This window comes from Myotis lucifugus, unplaced genomic scaffold (assembly GCF_000147115.1).
Source record: "Myotis lucifugus unplaced genomic scaffold, Myoluc2.0 scaffold_0, whole genome shotgun sequence".
NCBI classification, from domain to species: domain Eukaryota; kingdom Metazoa; phylum Chordata; class Mammalia; order Chiroptera; family Vespertilionidae; genus Myotis; species Myotis lucifugus.
Genome location: NW_005871048.1, coordinates 44,936,401 through 44,951,775, shown reverse-complemented (window position 1 = coordinate 44,951,775; position 15,375 = coordinate 44,936,401). Strand labels below are relative to the sequence as shown.

The window sequence follows — 15,375 nt, the reverse complement described above, 5'->3', positions numbered from 1 at the left end:
AAATGTAGGTTCTGTTAGCCTCTCTCATAGAATTAGGGAACATATATATGTAAATATATATAGAGAGAGATTTCTTAGTTGTCGTGTTTAATTTTTACCTTTCAAGTAAATCATAATGAAAGAATATAAGCAATTCAGTTCCAAGTGTTACTGACCTGAATTAGGATATGAGAATTTTATAATTTTTAATTTTTTTAAATGTTACATTTCCCATTTTCATAGAATATGGTTTTTAATCCAAGCAGTGCATCAATGGCAGAAACCTATCAGCAAGCTTTTAAATCTATGCACCCATGAGAAAAATAGAAGGATTTGCCTTTTTAATATCTTTAATTAGCCTGAGGTCTCATTTTGTTGGTAACTGAGTTTTTAAATAGTAAGAAGAAAAGTAGTGTTGGTGGTAGAAGTGAGAACAATAATGGTAATAATAGAAGCAAACTAATGTTAAGTATATATTCTGGGCCAAGCACCATATTAAGTATGCTAAGTAATTTCCATGGAATCATATTGTTTTCTTCCAGCCTTACTCTTATTTTCGTCTCCAGATAAGGAAACTGAGACTTAACATGGATTAACTTAGTTGTCTGAAGCCATACTGCCAGTAATAGGTAGAACAGAACTTTGAACACACAGGGAGTTCCTGATTTAATTTGGTTAGATATTTCCTTGGATATATGTATATATTTTCAAAATTAATGTATAAACTACAGCATATTCTGATACTTTCTGATATATGGTAAATATGCATCTCTGCTACTGCTGATGATACCAAAGTCTAAAAGTCATGTCTTCCATCTATAGTTTTAATACCTATAATGGCCTTTTTTACGGCTATTTCATTATTTCATCAACAGCCAAATTATTGTTTTATTAAAAACAGATTCAGTATCTTTGTTATTAAAGCAATAGACTAAAAACCAGGAAGGGCGTACTGTTTGGTTTTCAATCATTTTCATGTGTTATGAATTATTATCAGATGTTGGGAAATTGCAGGCTTAAGCTAACTGCAAGTGTTACATCCATGGTCCAAAAAACAGTGTCTGTAATGGACATGTGTTTATCTGTCAGCTTGCTTAACAAGGTCTCTAAGCAAATTCACTTACTGTTCTATAAAAGAAATTTGTACATATTTCATTCATTTTTGTAGATTAAAGTTCTCTTCAAAAACTTATCAAACGCTAAGTCTTGACAACTTTACCTTTTTTTTTAAGGTGTATGTTAGAGAAGGTCAGTGTTTGAGCTTACCACCCTTATATTAAGATATTTCTTATGCCATAAGAACAAAGAACAGATATAACTCAAAATTTTCCTAAGGCACATTTCTAGAAACTAAAGAAAATTAGAAAAGCACCTGGAAAAAATAACAACTGACTGAAAATTATGCCATTGCCATTTTAAGTCTTCAATCTCAAATTGAAAAGCTGCATGATTTAAAAAAAGTGCAAGATTTTCAAAATCTTTTATAAAGTAATATAAATAGTCCGATAAATTTAAACACACTGTAGTTATAAAAACTTTCCCATGTAGTCACTTATTCATAGTACCTTTTGTTGCATAAAAAAATATTTAGCTTAAAAATAAGGTACTCAAATTTAAATGTACTTTTCACTCAGTGGATAGTTAGATTAAATGAGAAACTGCATAATGAATTAGGAGGTCTGTATCAGGTTTACCATTCAATTACTGATATGGGCAATATTGAAAAAAATCTCTCACTATCTCTACACTCCACTTCTTTGTATCTAAGATGAAAATGACTATATTCTGCATCTCACCATTTCCTTAGATAATGGGCTTTAAGATCCTAAATCCAAAGTAATTGAAATAAAATGATCTACAGAGTATAATCACTTTTCACATTTATATTATAATTATGATTATGCATTTCAGAAATACTAATTTACACCCTCCTCAGACTCTTCTTAGTTGATGATAAAACAGAGGCAAAGAAGGATTAATTGCTTTTTTATGGCCACATAGTGATGCTGGGTCTAGATCTTCTCATTAACATCCCTTTTTTTACAGGATGTTAAAGATCCCCAGGATTTTTAATATTTTTTTTTTATTGATTTCAGAGAGGAAGGAAGAGGGAAAGAGAGATAGTAACATCAATGATAAGAGAGAATCATTGATCAGCTGCCTCCTGCACACCCCACACTGGGGATTGAGCCCACAACCCAGGCATGTGCCCTGACTGGGAATCTAACCAGTGACTTCCTGATTCCTAGGCCAACGCTCAACCAACCACTGATCCACGCCGGGCGGGCAATACCTCTTTTTTTACCCAAATGTTTTGTTTAATCTTTTGTAATGGATGTTAGTTTTAAAAAGAAAAAAAGTCCATCAATAACATTAGAGTAGACATCTTCAGTGCTATAGTAATTAGAATCATTCTATCATCAATTTTTACTTGAAATCATTTTTATCATTTTTATTTATTTAATTGTTTATGTAATCTTACAGTCATGGGTTGGTTGTATTTTATCATTAAAAAACTGCCTCCTAGGCACCAGATAGTGTTCTTACTAATATTAATCCTTAATATTTGCATTAGTCTTACTATAATACATATGGTGAATATAGCCACAATTTATAGATGAGAGAACTGACACCCAATGAGGTTGGCAACTTTGCTCGAGGGCCATGCTTAAGTGCCACATTCTCCAGGAAACTTTGAAAGATGAGGAAGATTTTAGTAGGCAGAATAGGAGGAAAGACCATTTTAGGTCATGGAAATGGTATGAACAAAGGGGTATGTGTGCTCTAGTTCAGAGTTTGCCAAGGTGTGCTGAAGCCTAAAGTTTGCCAAGGTAATTATGACTAGTATATTTTGGCTGAAATTTATTATAACTATAGAAGATATGTGAGAGACAAAGTTGAAAAAGTAGTTTGAAGGTAGCTCATGAGAGGGAATTAAATGCTTGGAAAAGTAATTAGTGCACAATTCAGTAGGATTTAGGGAGATCTGGAGATTAGGGGAGTAGAATTGTATGACTTGGCATAAGTGTGCAAAATGAATGGAAGAAATATTAGAACAGAAGCACATAGACCAAATAGGAGACACTGTAATAGTTAAGTCATGAAAGCCCAGACCACTGTCACTAATCACAGAAAGGAAGAGACTTTGTAAAGGAAGAAGGGTGATTACTTATCAGCTGTAGAAAGTAAGGGAGTACCCAAAGGTGGGCCTCATAAGATGGTCAACAAAGTCAGATTCTCTTAAGGTCTAAGTTACCACTAAAGGGAAGCTGTTGAAATTTTTGATTAGGAGGTCATAAGTTACTTCTTGAAAGACAGCAATCTAAGGAGTGTATGGGTTATAGTAAGGTATTAAAATAGGTAGAGAGTGGGTAAAATGAAGACAAAAAGAGCAGTTAAGAAACTGGTTGTAAATATATATATATTCAAAGGTGTGGAAAAATTGAAGGAAAATATTCTCACCTGGCCACTCAAAAATGCTTAGTATTTAGACTTTGCCCCAGATTCTCATCCTAGCTCTATCTTTTGTTACCATCACCCCAACTCCTTTAAAACATTTATGCTTTAGCATAATGTTCTAACATGCACCTGTGTTTTCCCACCTTTCTGTCTTGGTTTAGGCACACTGTTTGGATCTTCTTCACTGTATCTCCATATGACTCACTCCTACTCATCTCTCATAGCCCAGTTCACATGCCTACTCTGAAGCCATCTCTTATTTAGCCTGTGCTAATCTTTCCTTCTCTGAATTTCAAAATGCTTTAGTCATTTCTTTGTCATGGCAGTTACCGCTTTTTATTATGTACTGTTGTTATTCTTTATGTATTTGGCCTATGTCTGTCCCTCCTTGGGATTTAGACTCCCTTGGAGACTTTCTCAAAGTATCAGTGTACTATAATGGAAAGAGCATAGAAATCAGTCAATCTCATTTTTAGTGTCTAACTCTCCCATTTACTGATTGTGTGACTTCAGGCTAAGTATTTAATCTCTGTAAGCCTCAGCCTTCTTACCCTTAAAATGCTTAGATCACAGGTTATTAAGAAGAGTAAGTGGGCCCTAACCGGTTTGGCTCAGTGGATAGAGCGTCAGCCTGCGGACTCAAGGGTCCCAGGTTCGATTCCGGTCAAGGGCATGTACCTTGGTTGCGGGCACATCCCCAGTAGGGAGTGTGCAGGAGGCAGCTGATCGATGTTTCTCTCTCATCGATGTTTCTAACTCTCTATCCCTCTCCCTTCCTCTTTGTAAAAAATCAATAAAAATATATTTAAAAAAAAGAAGAGTAAGTGGTGAGGGAAGAAACTGCTTTAAACAATCTATTGAAGTTAGGTTTCTTCCCCTCCATATTCATCTTGATTTCTGTGCTATCACTCAGAATGGTACCAAATAAATATGAAATGCTTCAGAAATTGTTGAATGAATTAGTAGTTTCTTTGTTATTATTAAATATATAAAGGCTACTATAATTTCTATACTGCTATCGCTTCTCGGCCTTTTGGCTAAGATCAAGTGTATAATTTCTATACTGCTGATATTTTATTGGACTGCTTTTTTAAAGAAATTCTTTCTGTCATTGGAGCAGAGCATATTACATATTTATCAGATTAAAAAATATTATAAAACAACAATCAGACCAGATGACTCTTGTATCCTTAAAGGAAGAAATAAAAATAACTCTAAAAGAAAATAATGTAAATTCATAGGGAGACTAGAGAAATCATTACTAAAAAGCAATCAGAAAAATAAAGAGATTTTGGAACTCAAAAACATTGTTGAAAACTGAATTAAGTATCTTGAAGCTCAGAGGAAGAATTATCACATAAATAGGAAAACCTCAAGGAAATATGAGTACAAAGCGAAAGATAGATATGAAAGATACATCATGTCATCTAATAATAAGCTGCCTATACCCTAATATAAAGTACATATAATTCTAATAGCTACCCTACAGTATAAGAGCATGAGTCAAAACTAATGTTCAAAATGCTTTCTGCAAGCTCATTGTAATAGCAAAAAATATAAGCAACCTAAATGTTCATCAATATTGGCATGGGTTAAATAAATTAAGGCATGTCCACTAAAGAAAGAAGAGATCTGTATATACTGATTTAGAGTGTATGTCCACAAATATGTATATATTTTATATTTTTATTGATTTCAGAGAGGAAGGAAGGGAGGGATAGAAACATCAATGATGGGAGAGAATCATTGATCAGCTGCCTCCTGCATACCCCCTATTGGGGATTGAGCCCACAATCTGGGCATGGGCCCTGACTGGGAATCGAACCGTGACCTCCTGGTTCATAGGTCATTGCTCAACCACTGAGCTATACTGGCTGGGCCGCAAATATATTAAGAGAGTAAAAGCATATTATACAGCATGGTTTTGTTTTTGTTGAAAAAAAGTTTAATAATATGTGTGTATATGTATAAATGTTTACTGGTATGTATGCATGTATGTGTGTTTTCATAAGCATAATTTAGAATGTTATCCTCACACACTATTGATAGTAATTACCTCTAGGAAATGGGCTAGAGTGTTGGGTAAGATGTTCACTTCTTTATAAGCTCCAAAATAAATCTGTGAACTTGTGAACTCTTTTAGTTCATTTTAATACTCTTTTGTATTTTCCAAAATTTATATGTATATATACAATGCAGAATTATCTGGTGGATAATGGTGATGTCATACAAATCACATTACAATTCAAATGAATTCAAATTAGAAACACCCTATTAGAAAAAAAATTAATTAGCTTAGAGTTAATAGTAGCTTATAAAAGCCACTGGTGGCCTGGTGCACGAAATTTGTGCACTTGGGGTGGGGCAGCGGGAAGGTCCCCCAGCCTGGCCTGTGCCCTGTCACAGTGTGGGAGCCCTGTGATCCATTGCCCCAAGAGGTAGGCCCTGCCCACCCATCCGGGGCTCCTCGATGGATTGCCCCAGAGAGGTAGGCCAGAGCCGGGGGAGACCTGTGGACCCCTGGGCCGGGCCACAGTGGAGGTCTGCGGACCTCCGCGCACGTGCGGACCCCCGGCCAGGCCTGTGGTGGAGGGACCTCTCCACGCACCTATGGACCCCCTGGCCGGCGCAGGGGGTGGGGATGTGAGCCTCACGTCCCGGGCTTGTTGCCGGGGGCGGGGATGTGAGCCTCATGTCCCAGGGCCAGGTGCTGGGGTTGGGGACAGGAGCCTCATGTGTCCAGGCCAGCACAAGGGGCGGGGATGCGAGTCTCATGTCCTGGGCTCGTTGCCGGGGGCGGGGATGTGAGCCTCATGTCCCAGGGCCCATTGCCGGGGTCAGGGACACGAGCCTCATGTCTCTGGGCCGGCGCAGGGGGCGGGAACGCAGTCTGCTGACTGGTCGTTACGTGACAGCATCCCGACCAATTTGCATATTATCCTATTATTAGATAGATTTCTTTTGCCATACAAGCAGAAATTAGGCTCTATAGGAGCCCGAAAAATGCTGTCTGGACTCAAAAGCCAGCCCATAGTTTGTATGCTTGCTTTGTAAGCAGTATTCTTCAGGCTTACAATTTTCATTCCCATTATATCAAATTTTAATATATTCTAGTGCCCAAGGATAGGCTTATAATCCAGAGAATATAAGATTGGGAACCCTAATATCAGACTGCAATCTAAAGAGTAGACTAGAAATTTGCACTTCATTCCAAGAGTCATGGATCCCACAAGTACTAACAAATGGTGTTGTTTGAATAGTCTGAAAGATTATGACAATATTGTAAACTCTTCATCACATGAAAAATTCAGGATAATGAAGCATATTTTAATAATTTCTATCTATAGACCTACTTTTTTATCTCACTTTGTCTTTTTGGATTTTTCTGAGAGAAAGGGATTTTCTGAATCCAAAGTTAATCCTGTGCTCTACTGCTTCTATAATAGTATATGCTTTCATTGCCTCTCGTTCTCTGCATACTTCAAATTACCCTTATAATGTTTATTCAGCCACCATGCAGCATTTCCTCTTTAATCTTCAGAATACTGTAATCTTAGTCATCAGAAAACATTATCTACATTTCTGAATTACTTACCAAAGTAAAAATGTTGTAAATCATTATAATAAAAAGATAAGGATATTTAGTGGACAGAGCAAAGATGTGGTTGCTATTCCCTGTGTTTATATAACTTCAAGAAATAGGAAGTAATTACATTTATCTAAGAAATACATAATGAGAGCCTAAACTAGGCATTGATGGTGAAAGTCAAGAAGAGCACTTGTACGTGAGAGAGATTGGAAAATGACGTGCTTCAACAGTGATTCAGGGAAAGGGAGCGGGGACAGTCCCAGTGGAAGTTTAAAGTCTGGTCATAACAGAAAGTGCTTCCACAATCAACTAGGGACCTCAGAAGAACGAACAGGTTAGGGCAGGAAGGAGATGACTTCAAGTTTGCACATAAAGCTTCTGTAATTATTGTGACATCTAGCCTCTGCTATTCCTCTAGATCTGGACCCTTGAAATGTGGCTAATTTGAATTGAGATGTATAAAGTACACACCAGCTTTAGGAGATATAGCACTAAAAAAGAATGTAAAATATTAAAGTAATATTTTTATATTGGTTACATGTTGAAATACATTTTGGATATTTTAACCTGTTTTTGTGTGTGTGTTGTTGTTGTTTTTTTTACCATTTGTTTAATGTAGCTGCTAGGAAATGTATGTGTCTTACATTTTTGTTGGACAGCACTAATATACATGGAGATTTGTAATAGATAGTTACAAATGCAGGACCAAAATCAGGGCAAAACGTTTAGATTTGGAAATAACCTATGTAAAGGTGATACTTGATGTTATGTGATGATTAGATAAAAATGCCAGTGTACAGGGTATGGAAATGGGGAAAATGCCAACAATTATAGGATGAGAAGAGAAAGAGTAACTAGGAGAAGGAGAATTGGCAAATCAAGACTCTCAAGTGGTAGTTAAGTCTGATTAGGATAGAATTTCAAGAAGGAAGGAGTGGTTAATATCATTGCATGATAGGCCAAAGAGGAAGAGGAGGACTGAGAAAAGGCCATTGAATTTGGTTGATACAGAAGCAGTTTCAATAGAGTATAAAAAGGATAGATTGCAAGAGATTAAGAAGTTAGAGGTTGATGCAATAGGCTGTGTATATAAACTATTCTTTCAGGCAAGGAGTCCACTTGGGAAGATAATAATCACTTGATTGGAGCACAGTCCACGGAAATGTGATCATGTTTGTTGGCTGAATAAAAGGATCTTTGAAGTAGGAGTGCTTGAAGTTGTAAGAAAGAGAGATAATTTCTATAGTAAGGTCCTAATGCATTGGGTCCCAAACCTGAGTGCGTAATGGAATCACCTGGGGAACTTGTCACAAAAGCAAATTCCCAGGCAGCATCCAATATCTAAAGAGATCATATTCTCTAGAGGTTTGTCTTCTGGAAGTTGTTTTAACAAGCTTTTTAGGTGATTATGATGTATCCATAAGGACAAACAAGTAGAAAATTAAAGGTGCAGTTGAGCACATCAGTGAAATGGCTGAACAAATCATCCAGAATGGATGGAGAGCCAATTGGGCTTAGGATAGGACCAGTAGACCATGAACTACGTTAAGGATTTGGCTTTTTTTATTAGAAGAGTAAGCACAGGTTCAGACAAATGAATGAGTGAGAAAGCTAAAAAGGTTCCCTGTTCAGCATGGCTCAGTGGTTGAGCATCAACTTATGAACCAAGAGGTCACAGGTTCAATTCCTGGTCAGGGCACATGCCCGGCTGTGGGCTTGATCCCCAGTAGGGCTCATGCAAGAGGCAGCTAGTCAGTGATTCTCTCTGATCATTGATATTTCTATCTCTCACTCCCTCTCCCTTCCTCTCTGAAGTCAATAAGAAAAAAAATTTTTTTAAAGGTAATAGATATTGATCAGAAGGAGAGTTTCCGAATTAAGGGTCTTGGAGGCCAAGCAGATACATAACATGACTGTGTGTGTTTGATGTGGGAAAGAGGTAAAAAGAAAACTGAGTCACTGACATTGTAAGACCTATCAGTTTGGTAACTCTATTATAGAGCAGTGGTAAAATATATATATATGTTTATAATCTATAAATCAGATTTAGAGATCAGGATGAAGAAATAAAGGTTGAATCAGTATAGAATTATTCAGACTTAAGATTCCACTAAACCTTCGCATGGGTGTCTGTCTCAATCTTTGTGATCCACTGTAGCTTTAGTTGAAAATAGAGTGGATGTTTAACATTCACAGATATAAAATTCATAGTTTTGATTATTCACAAGTGACCCTGCCCTAGCCGGCTTGGCTCAGTGGATAGAGCATCAGCCTGTGGACTCAAGGGTCCCAGGTTCAATTCCGGCCAAGGGCACATGCCTGGGTTGCGGGCTCGATCCCCAGTGGGAGGCATGCAGGAGGCAGCCGATCGGTGATTCTCTCTCATCATTGATGTTTCTATCTCTCTCTCCTTCTCCCTTCCTCTCTGAAACCAATAAAGAAATATATTTTTTAAAAAAAAACAAAAACAAGTGACCCTAAGGGTTCATCACAAGTTAATAAGTTTTTCCAAGGCATGAACTTGAATCTCCTGTCCTAAAACTGGCTTGTTGAAACTAGTCACTTAACTAGTGGCTTACAGTGAAGTCACCATTTACATTTCACTTTGCCTTTAATATATGATTGTATTCATCATCAGAATACATTGGTCTGGTAGTTTTCACAGAAGAGGAAATTATTTGCCAAATTGTGGTATTAAGTGGGTATTAAAAGGTATTAAAATTTTTATTGAGTTTATAAAAATTTTAGCACTGCAGCTAACTTGTAATAATTGCTTAATAAATGGTAGTTATTCGTGCCAGTTCAGGAATTCAGTAAGTTTTAAAGCCAAATCTTTTTGGGTATGCCCAGGTTTAGTTAATAGTACTTACATTAAAAATTTTACTTTGATTTGGCTATCCACAAATTATTAAACTGAAACTAGGATGTTAAATTTGCAAGTAAATTAGAGGGAGAACAATGGGTCATTTATCACTTACCTAATTCTGTTTGATACACTTGAAAGGGGGTATATTTTATAATAACTCATATTATACTAGAGGCCCAGTGCACGGATTCGTGCACATTGAAAGGAAATTAATTAGAAGGTGGCCAGCAGGGCAGGACTGGGCAAGACAGCCGGACACACCCTGGAACCAACCTCCCAAGGTCCCTCTCTGGCCAGCCGCACCTGGGGCTACGCCAGGGCTCAAAGGGTGTCTACAGAGTGAGCGGTGTCCCTCCAGCAGGTGGGGTCCCTTGGCCTGGCCTGCGGGGATCGGCCGAAACTGGCAGTCCGACATACCCCAGGGGGTCCCAGAGTGCAAGAGGGCACTCTGCAAAGTTCCTGTCACTTGGCAGCTCCTGTGTTGAGTGTCTGCTCTCTAGTGGTCAGTGCATATCATACCTACCAGCCGGTCAGCCAGTTGGAGGGTCAGCTGGTTGCTTAGCCTTTTATATATATGGATAGATTGCTATTATAACTTAAAAATATTCTTTAAGTATATTTCCATACCACAAGTAAACATACACAAAATTAATTACATTACAAGCTGTGTTTTTCTTAGGGATTTAATGCACCTGAAAACCAGAATTACTTGTTTTTGCTAAGCAACTTTCTCTCAGTATATTTTATACTTATGTGATTGTTTTTGCTTTATAGTGAAGAGCTCAGAAAAGAAGCAAGACAATTAAAGCGGGAACTCTTAGCAGCAAAACAAAAAAAAGTAGAAAATGCAACAAAACAAGCAGAAAAATCAAGTGAAGGTAAGGGCATTTGCTTATATTTTAACATGGTACTTCTTCTTCCTTTATACCTTCAATGTTAAGGTCTTGTATAATCATAGTACAATGGTTAAAACCAAGCAATTAATGTTGATACAGCACTAGTAACTAACTGTAGACCTTATTAGAATTACCTTATTAGAATTGGAATTCACCAGTTTTCCCATTAATGTCATTTTTGTTTTATGATTCCATCCAGAGTTCCATCATGTCTCCTGATTCTCACTTAGATATTTTGTAGAATGTCTCACCTTGAGTTTGTCCGGTGTTTTCTCATGTAATATTGAGATTATGCATTTGGGGGCAAGATTGCCACATAAGTGATATGTCCTTCCCAGTGCATTATATAGATGTAACAGGATGTCTATTGTCTTTTTACTGGTGATATTACCATGATCTCACGGTTAAAGTGGTGTCTGCTGAGCTGCTACACTATAAAATTACTCTTTTTCCCTTTGAGATTATAAATATTTGGGGGAAGATACTTTGAGACTATATAAATATTCAGTTCCTTTTCAAGCTTTCCCCCACTAATTTTAGCATCAATGGGTGGGTCTTGTCTCTAGGCAACAGTTATTTACTGTGGTGTTGTAATGGTGAGTTTGTATGTCCCTGATACCTGTTATGTTTATTACTTGGAATTCTTCTGCAAGAGAGAGGTCTCTCTTCTATTATTTATTTATTTACTTATTATGTCAGTATGGTTTATAAGCATTTATTTTCTATGTTTTAATCCCAAACTGTCATTATTTATTTTGTTGTTCAAATAATGTCAGCATTGGCCCTTAGTAGCTCTTTCTGGCTGGCCTCTGTCCTTTCATCTTGCCCCATCCTTTGCGTACTTTCTTACTTTCTGGCACAAGATGCTCCCAATTGATCTTGTGTTTTGCCTTCTGCACACCTGGAATCAAGCACTTCTCCAAGGAACTCTGGTTTCTCTTATTGGAGTTTGTATTTAGAAAACAAAATGTGAACACTAAGTTGGTCATTTTATTTTGATTCTATTATTTTTAAGAGTGTTACTAGGAGCAATATTGTATTGTCACTATCTTCTTAGAATGCTTAACGAAATTCATATTTAGCCCCTATCTGTAATGTGTTATGGGTTACCTTTTTCTTAGGATTAAATTTCCTCTAAACTTATTTTGATCTTCTAAAATTGACAAGTGTTGCTGATAAGATGATAAAACATTATTTAGTATGAAAGATTTATGAATTTCAGTAGACATTATATTTTATTTGATATTTACATGTTTCTTTGCAGTTTTTAAGTCTAGTAGTCTTTCTTCCCCAGGATTGAAAATGATACCATGAGCCATCTCACTGCATAGCATTGTGGAAACAAAGTAGAATTTTAGGCATCCTTGAACGTTTGTAGAACTTAGCCTATCCTCCCAGCCAACAGATACTCCAAGATTAGGACTATGTAAACTCTGGGAACAGATCCAGAGGTTCTCATATGCATTTGCATGGTAAGATTATCACATAAAAAGAAGTAGGAAAGTGTTATTTGACCATGACTTTATAACGTCATGCATCAGTTGAGCTGAATACCCTCATGAATCTATTCAGGAAAGATTTCTTGTTTGGGCTATATGGCTACATATCAGGCTTTTATAAACCATTTTCTTTTAGTCCAAGACTAAATTATTTGAGAATTATAGCAACTCTGTATGATTTGGTCTTTTGAACATGATATGAAAAGACTGAAAATGCCTGGTTGTACTTTCCTGTTTGTTTGTTTGTTTGTTTATATCTAGCTATTTAATTTGCCAATAAACTTAGAAGTAGATAATCAATATTAAAAAAGAGGCTTGTGGATATTTTGTTGTATAGTAAATTGTGTAATATAGACTTACCTTTCACAAGAATTTTTTTTTTATCTGGATGCATAGACTACATCTGCTAATAACAAAGGGACTAAAAATACATTAATTTTATTTTTCATAGTAATTTTGACAGTAATATTCAGTGCTCATTATATGTAACACTAACAATTATAATAATCCTTTGGAATATTATAATTTCTCAAAAAATAAACAGGAAATGAAACTCCCATTTGACCCAGTAATCCTACTTCTAGGAATATATCCCAAGAAATCAGAAACACCAATCAGAAAGGTTATATGCACCCTATGTTCATAGCAACACAATTTACAATAACCAAGATTTGGAAATAGTCTAAGTGCCCATCAGCAGATGAGTGGATTAAAAAACTGCGGTACATCTACACAATAGAATACTGTGCTGCTGTAAAAAAGAAAGAATTCTTACCATTTTGCAACAGCATGGATGGACCTAGAGAGCATTCTGCTAAGCGAAATAATCCAGTCAGAGAAAGGTACATATCACGTGTTATCACTCATTTGTGGGATCTCATGAACAACATAAACTGAAAAAACAAAAATAGATCCAGAGACATAGAAGCATCGAACAGACCATCAAACCTCAGAGGGAAGACAGGGGAAGGTGTGTATGTGGGGGGGTGGGGGGGGGGGGCGTGTAAGAGATCAACCAAAGGACTTGTATGCATGCATATAGGCATAACCAATGGACACAGACAGTAGGGGGGGTGAGGGCATATTCTGGGGGGTGGAGGCAGCCGGGGAAAGGTCAATGGGGGGGAAAAGGAGACGTAATACTTTAAACAATAAAGAATTTAAATTAAAAAAAATAAACAGGAAAGTACTAAGACCAGGCATTTTCCGTCTTCTCAGTAAAGCTCAAGATCTGATATTCCTTATATCATAAGGATATTGTCAGATAATGGATATAATTATAGATCTGTATAAGAAGAGCATTATCTAAACATGACCTATTCATTTTTGTCATTGGTTTGCCATCTGTTTACTTTTTAAAAGCTTCAGATAATTTATAAAAGAAGTCTTTAGTAAATGAAAAGAAAAGAATGTCAAGGGATAAAATCATTATAGTCATACTAGAAGCCCGATGCACGAAGATTCGTGCAAGAATAGGCCTTCCTTCCCCTGGCTGCTGGCATGCGGCGGTCTCGCTCCGGCAGCCTGTGCAGCGGCGGCAGCAGTGGCAAGCCCCTCTGCTTCCTCCTCGCCCTCCTTCTCCAGAGAGTTCCTCTGTGCAGCTCTGGCGCTCCCGGGGAGGCGCAGAGGGGAAGAGGTGGGGGGAGCGAGGTAGGCGGGGAGGACTGGAGAGGTTGGGTGCGCTAGTGCGTTTCACTTTCCCATTGTGAAACTGGGATGCAACTGTCCCCCTTCCTCATCCTCTTCCTCCTCTGCCCTCCGCCTCCTGCCTGCCCACCCTGCTTCCATGCCCATTGCCCCTCCCTTCTTGATTTGGCGAGATAGGGAGGAGGGAGATCTGATAATTTGGGTTACTGTGTAGGTGGCCTCTTTCATCTATTCAAAACAACGCTGAGCTACCTGCTGCTGCCGCCATGGCCACCACCATCGCCCCTTGGCTGGCCCGGGGCTCCCGGGGCACGCTAACTGTGCACCGAGCGAGCTCCTGCCTGTACCCACGGGGCTGCTCCAACACTAGGGTTTTGTTTACCAGAGCAGCGGGGCAGAAATGGGATAGAGCAGTGGTTCTCAACCTCTGGCCCTTTAAATACAGTTCCTCATGTTGTGACCCAACCATAAAATTATTTTCGTCGCTACTTCAGAACTGTAATGTTGCTACTGTTATGAATCGTAATGTGAATATCTGATATGCAGGATGGTCTTAGGCGACCCCTGTGAAAGGGTCGTTCGATCGCCAAAGGGGTGGCGACCCACAGGTTGAGAACCGCTGGGATAGAGGGAGACACCAGACACTGGGAGCTACGACCTCAGGCACCAGAGGGTTGCCTCTGAGGCCGGGAGCTGGGCCACTGGGAGGCTGCAAGGATGGTTGACAGGTGTGGAGTGTGGTAGATAGGCCCTGAGGAGGCACGCTGCCCAGAGGCCCGGAGCGGCCAGGGGGCAGGGCCACCGCTAGTTTTGTTGGGTTAATTTGCATACTCACTCCTGATTGGTTGTGGGCATCACAAAGTGATGGTCAATTTACATATTTCTCTTTTATTAATATAGATAATTAGAATTTTTATAGTAGCATGAAATTGAACTTAAAATTCTAAGGAGTTACATATCTTGTTGAATGCAGAGTTGCAGTAGGCTGTAACACCCCAATGTAGGTAAACAAGAAGTGTGGTGTTTTACTTAGAGACAGCATTGTCAGGAGAGATGTGCTGCAGGACAGTTCTGTTTGCAGCCCAGGAGTCTCGTTAGTCCCCCTGTAAATCATCCAGGCCTGTAAAGAGGATGTTTGTGGGGGGTAATAAATTTTAAATAAAATTGGTAGTTAATTGGAGGCAGAGTTAGTTTCCTGTGTTGGCTCTGTCAAGTACTTTAATAAACTATATAATCCTTTTCATTAAATTGTGTTTCTAAGTACTTCCCAGGTTTCTTTAAGTTTCATCATATCAAACTAGTACCAAACTGCACATAGTCACTTAGAGATATAGTTTTGGACTATTCTCTAATCAGCTTTAGGGAGATAAGGTGTCAGATCCTCTTTTCAAAGTTCTAAGCACACAATACCTGCTCTATGGCTAGTGCCAGAAATTAGAG

At 38.1% G+C, this 15,375-nt stretch overlaps 1 protein-coding gene and 1 pseudogene across 1 annotated transcript in view; both read left to right on the top strand.

Moving 5' to 3' along the window:
* CWC27 (CWC27 spliceosome associated protein homolog) overlaps positions 1 to 15,375 on the top strand; it is a 176,464-nt gene that overhangs the window by 90,847 nt on the left and 70,242 nt on the right. The window contains exon 11 of the mRNA XM_006081410.3: positions 10,668 to 10,771. Coding sequence (XP_006081472.1) covers positions 10,668 to 10,771 — 104 coding nt within the window. The remainder of the gene's footprint in view (positions 1 to 10,667; positions 10,772 to 15,375) is intronic.
* On the top strand, positions 4,456 to 4,606 carry LOC111825635 (annotated as a pseudogene).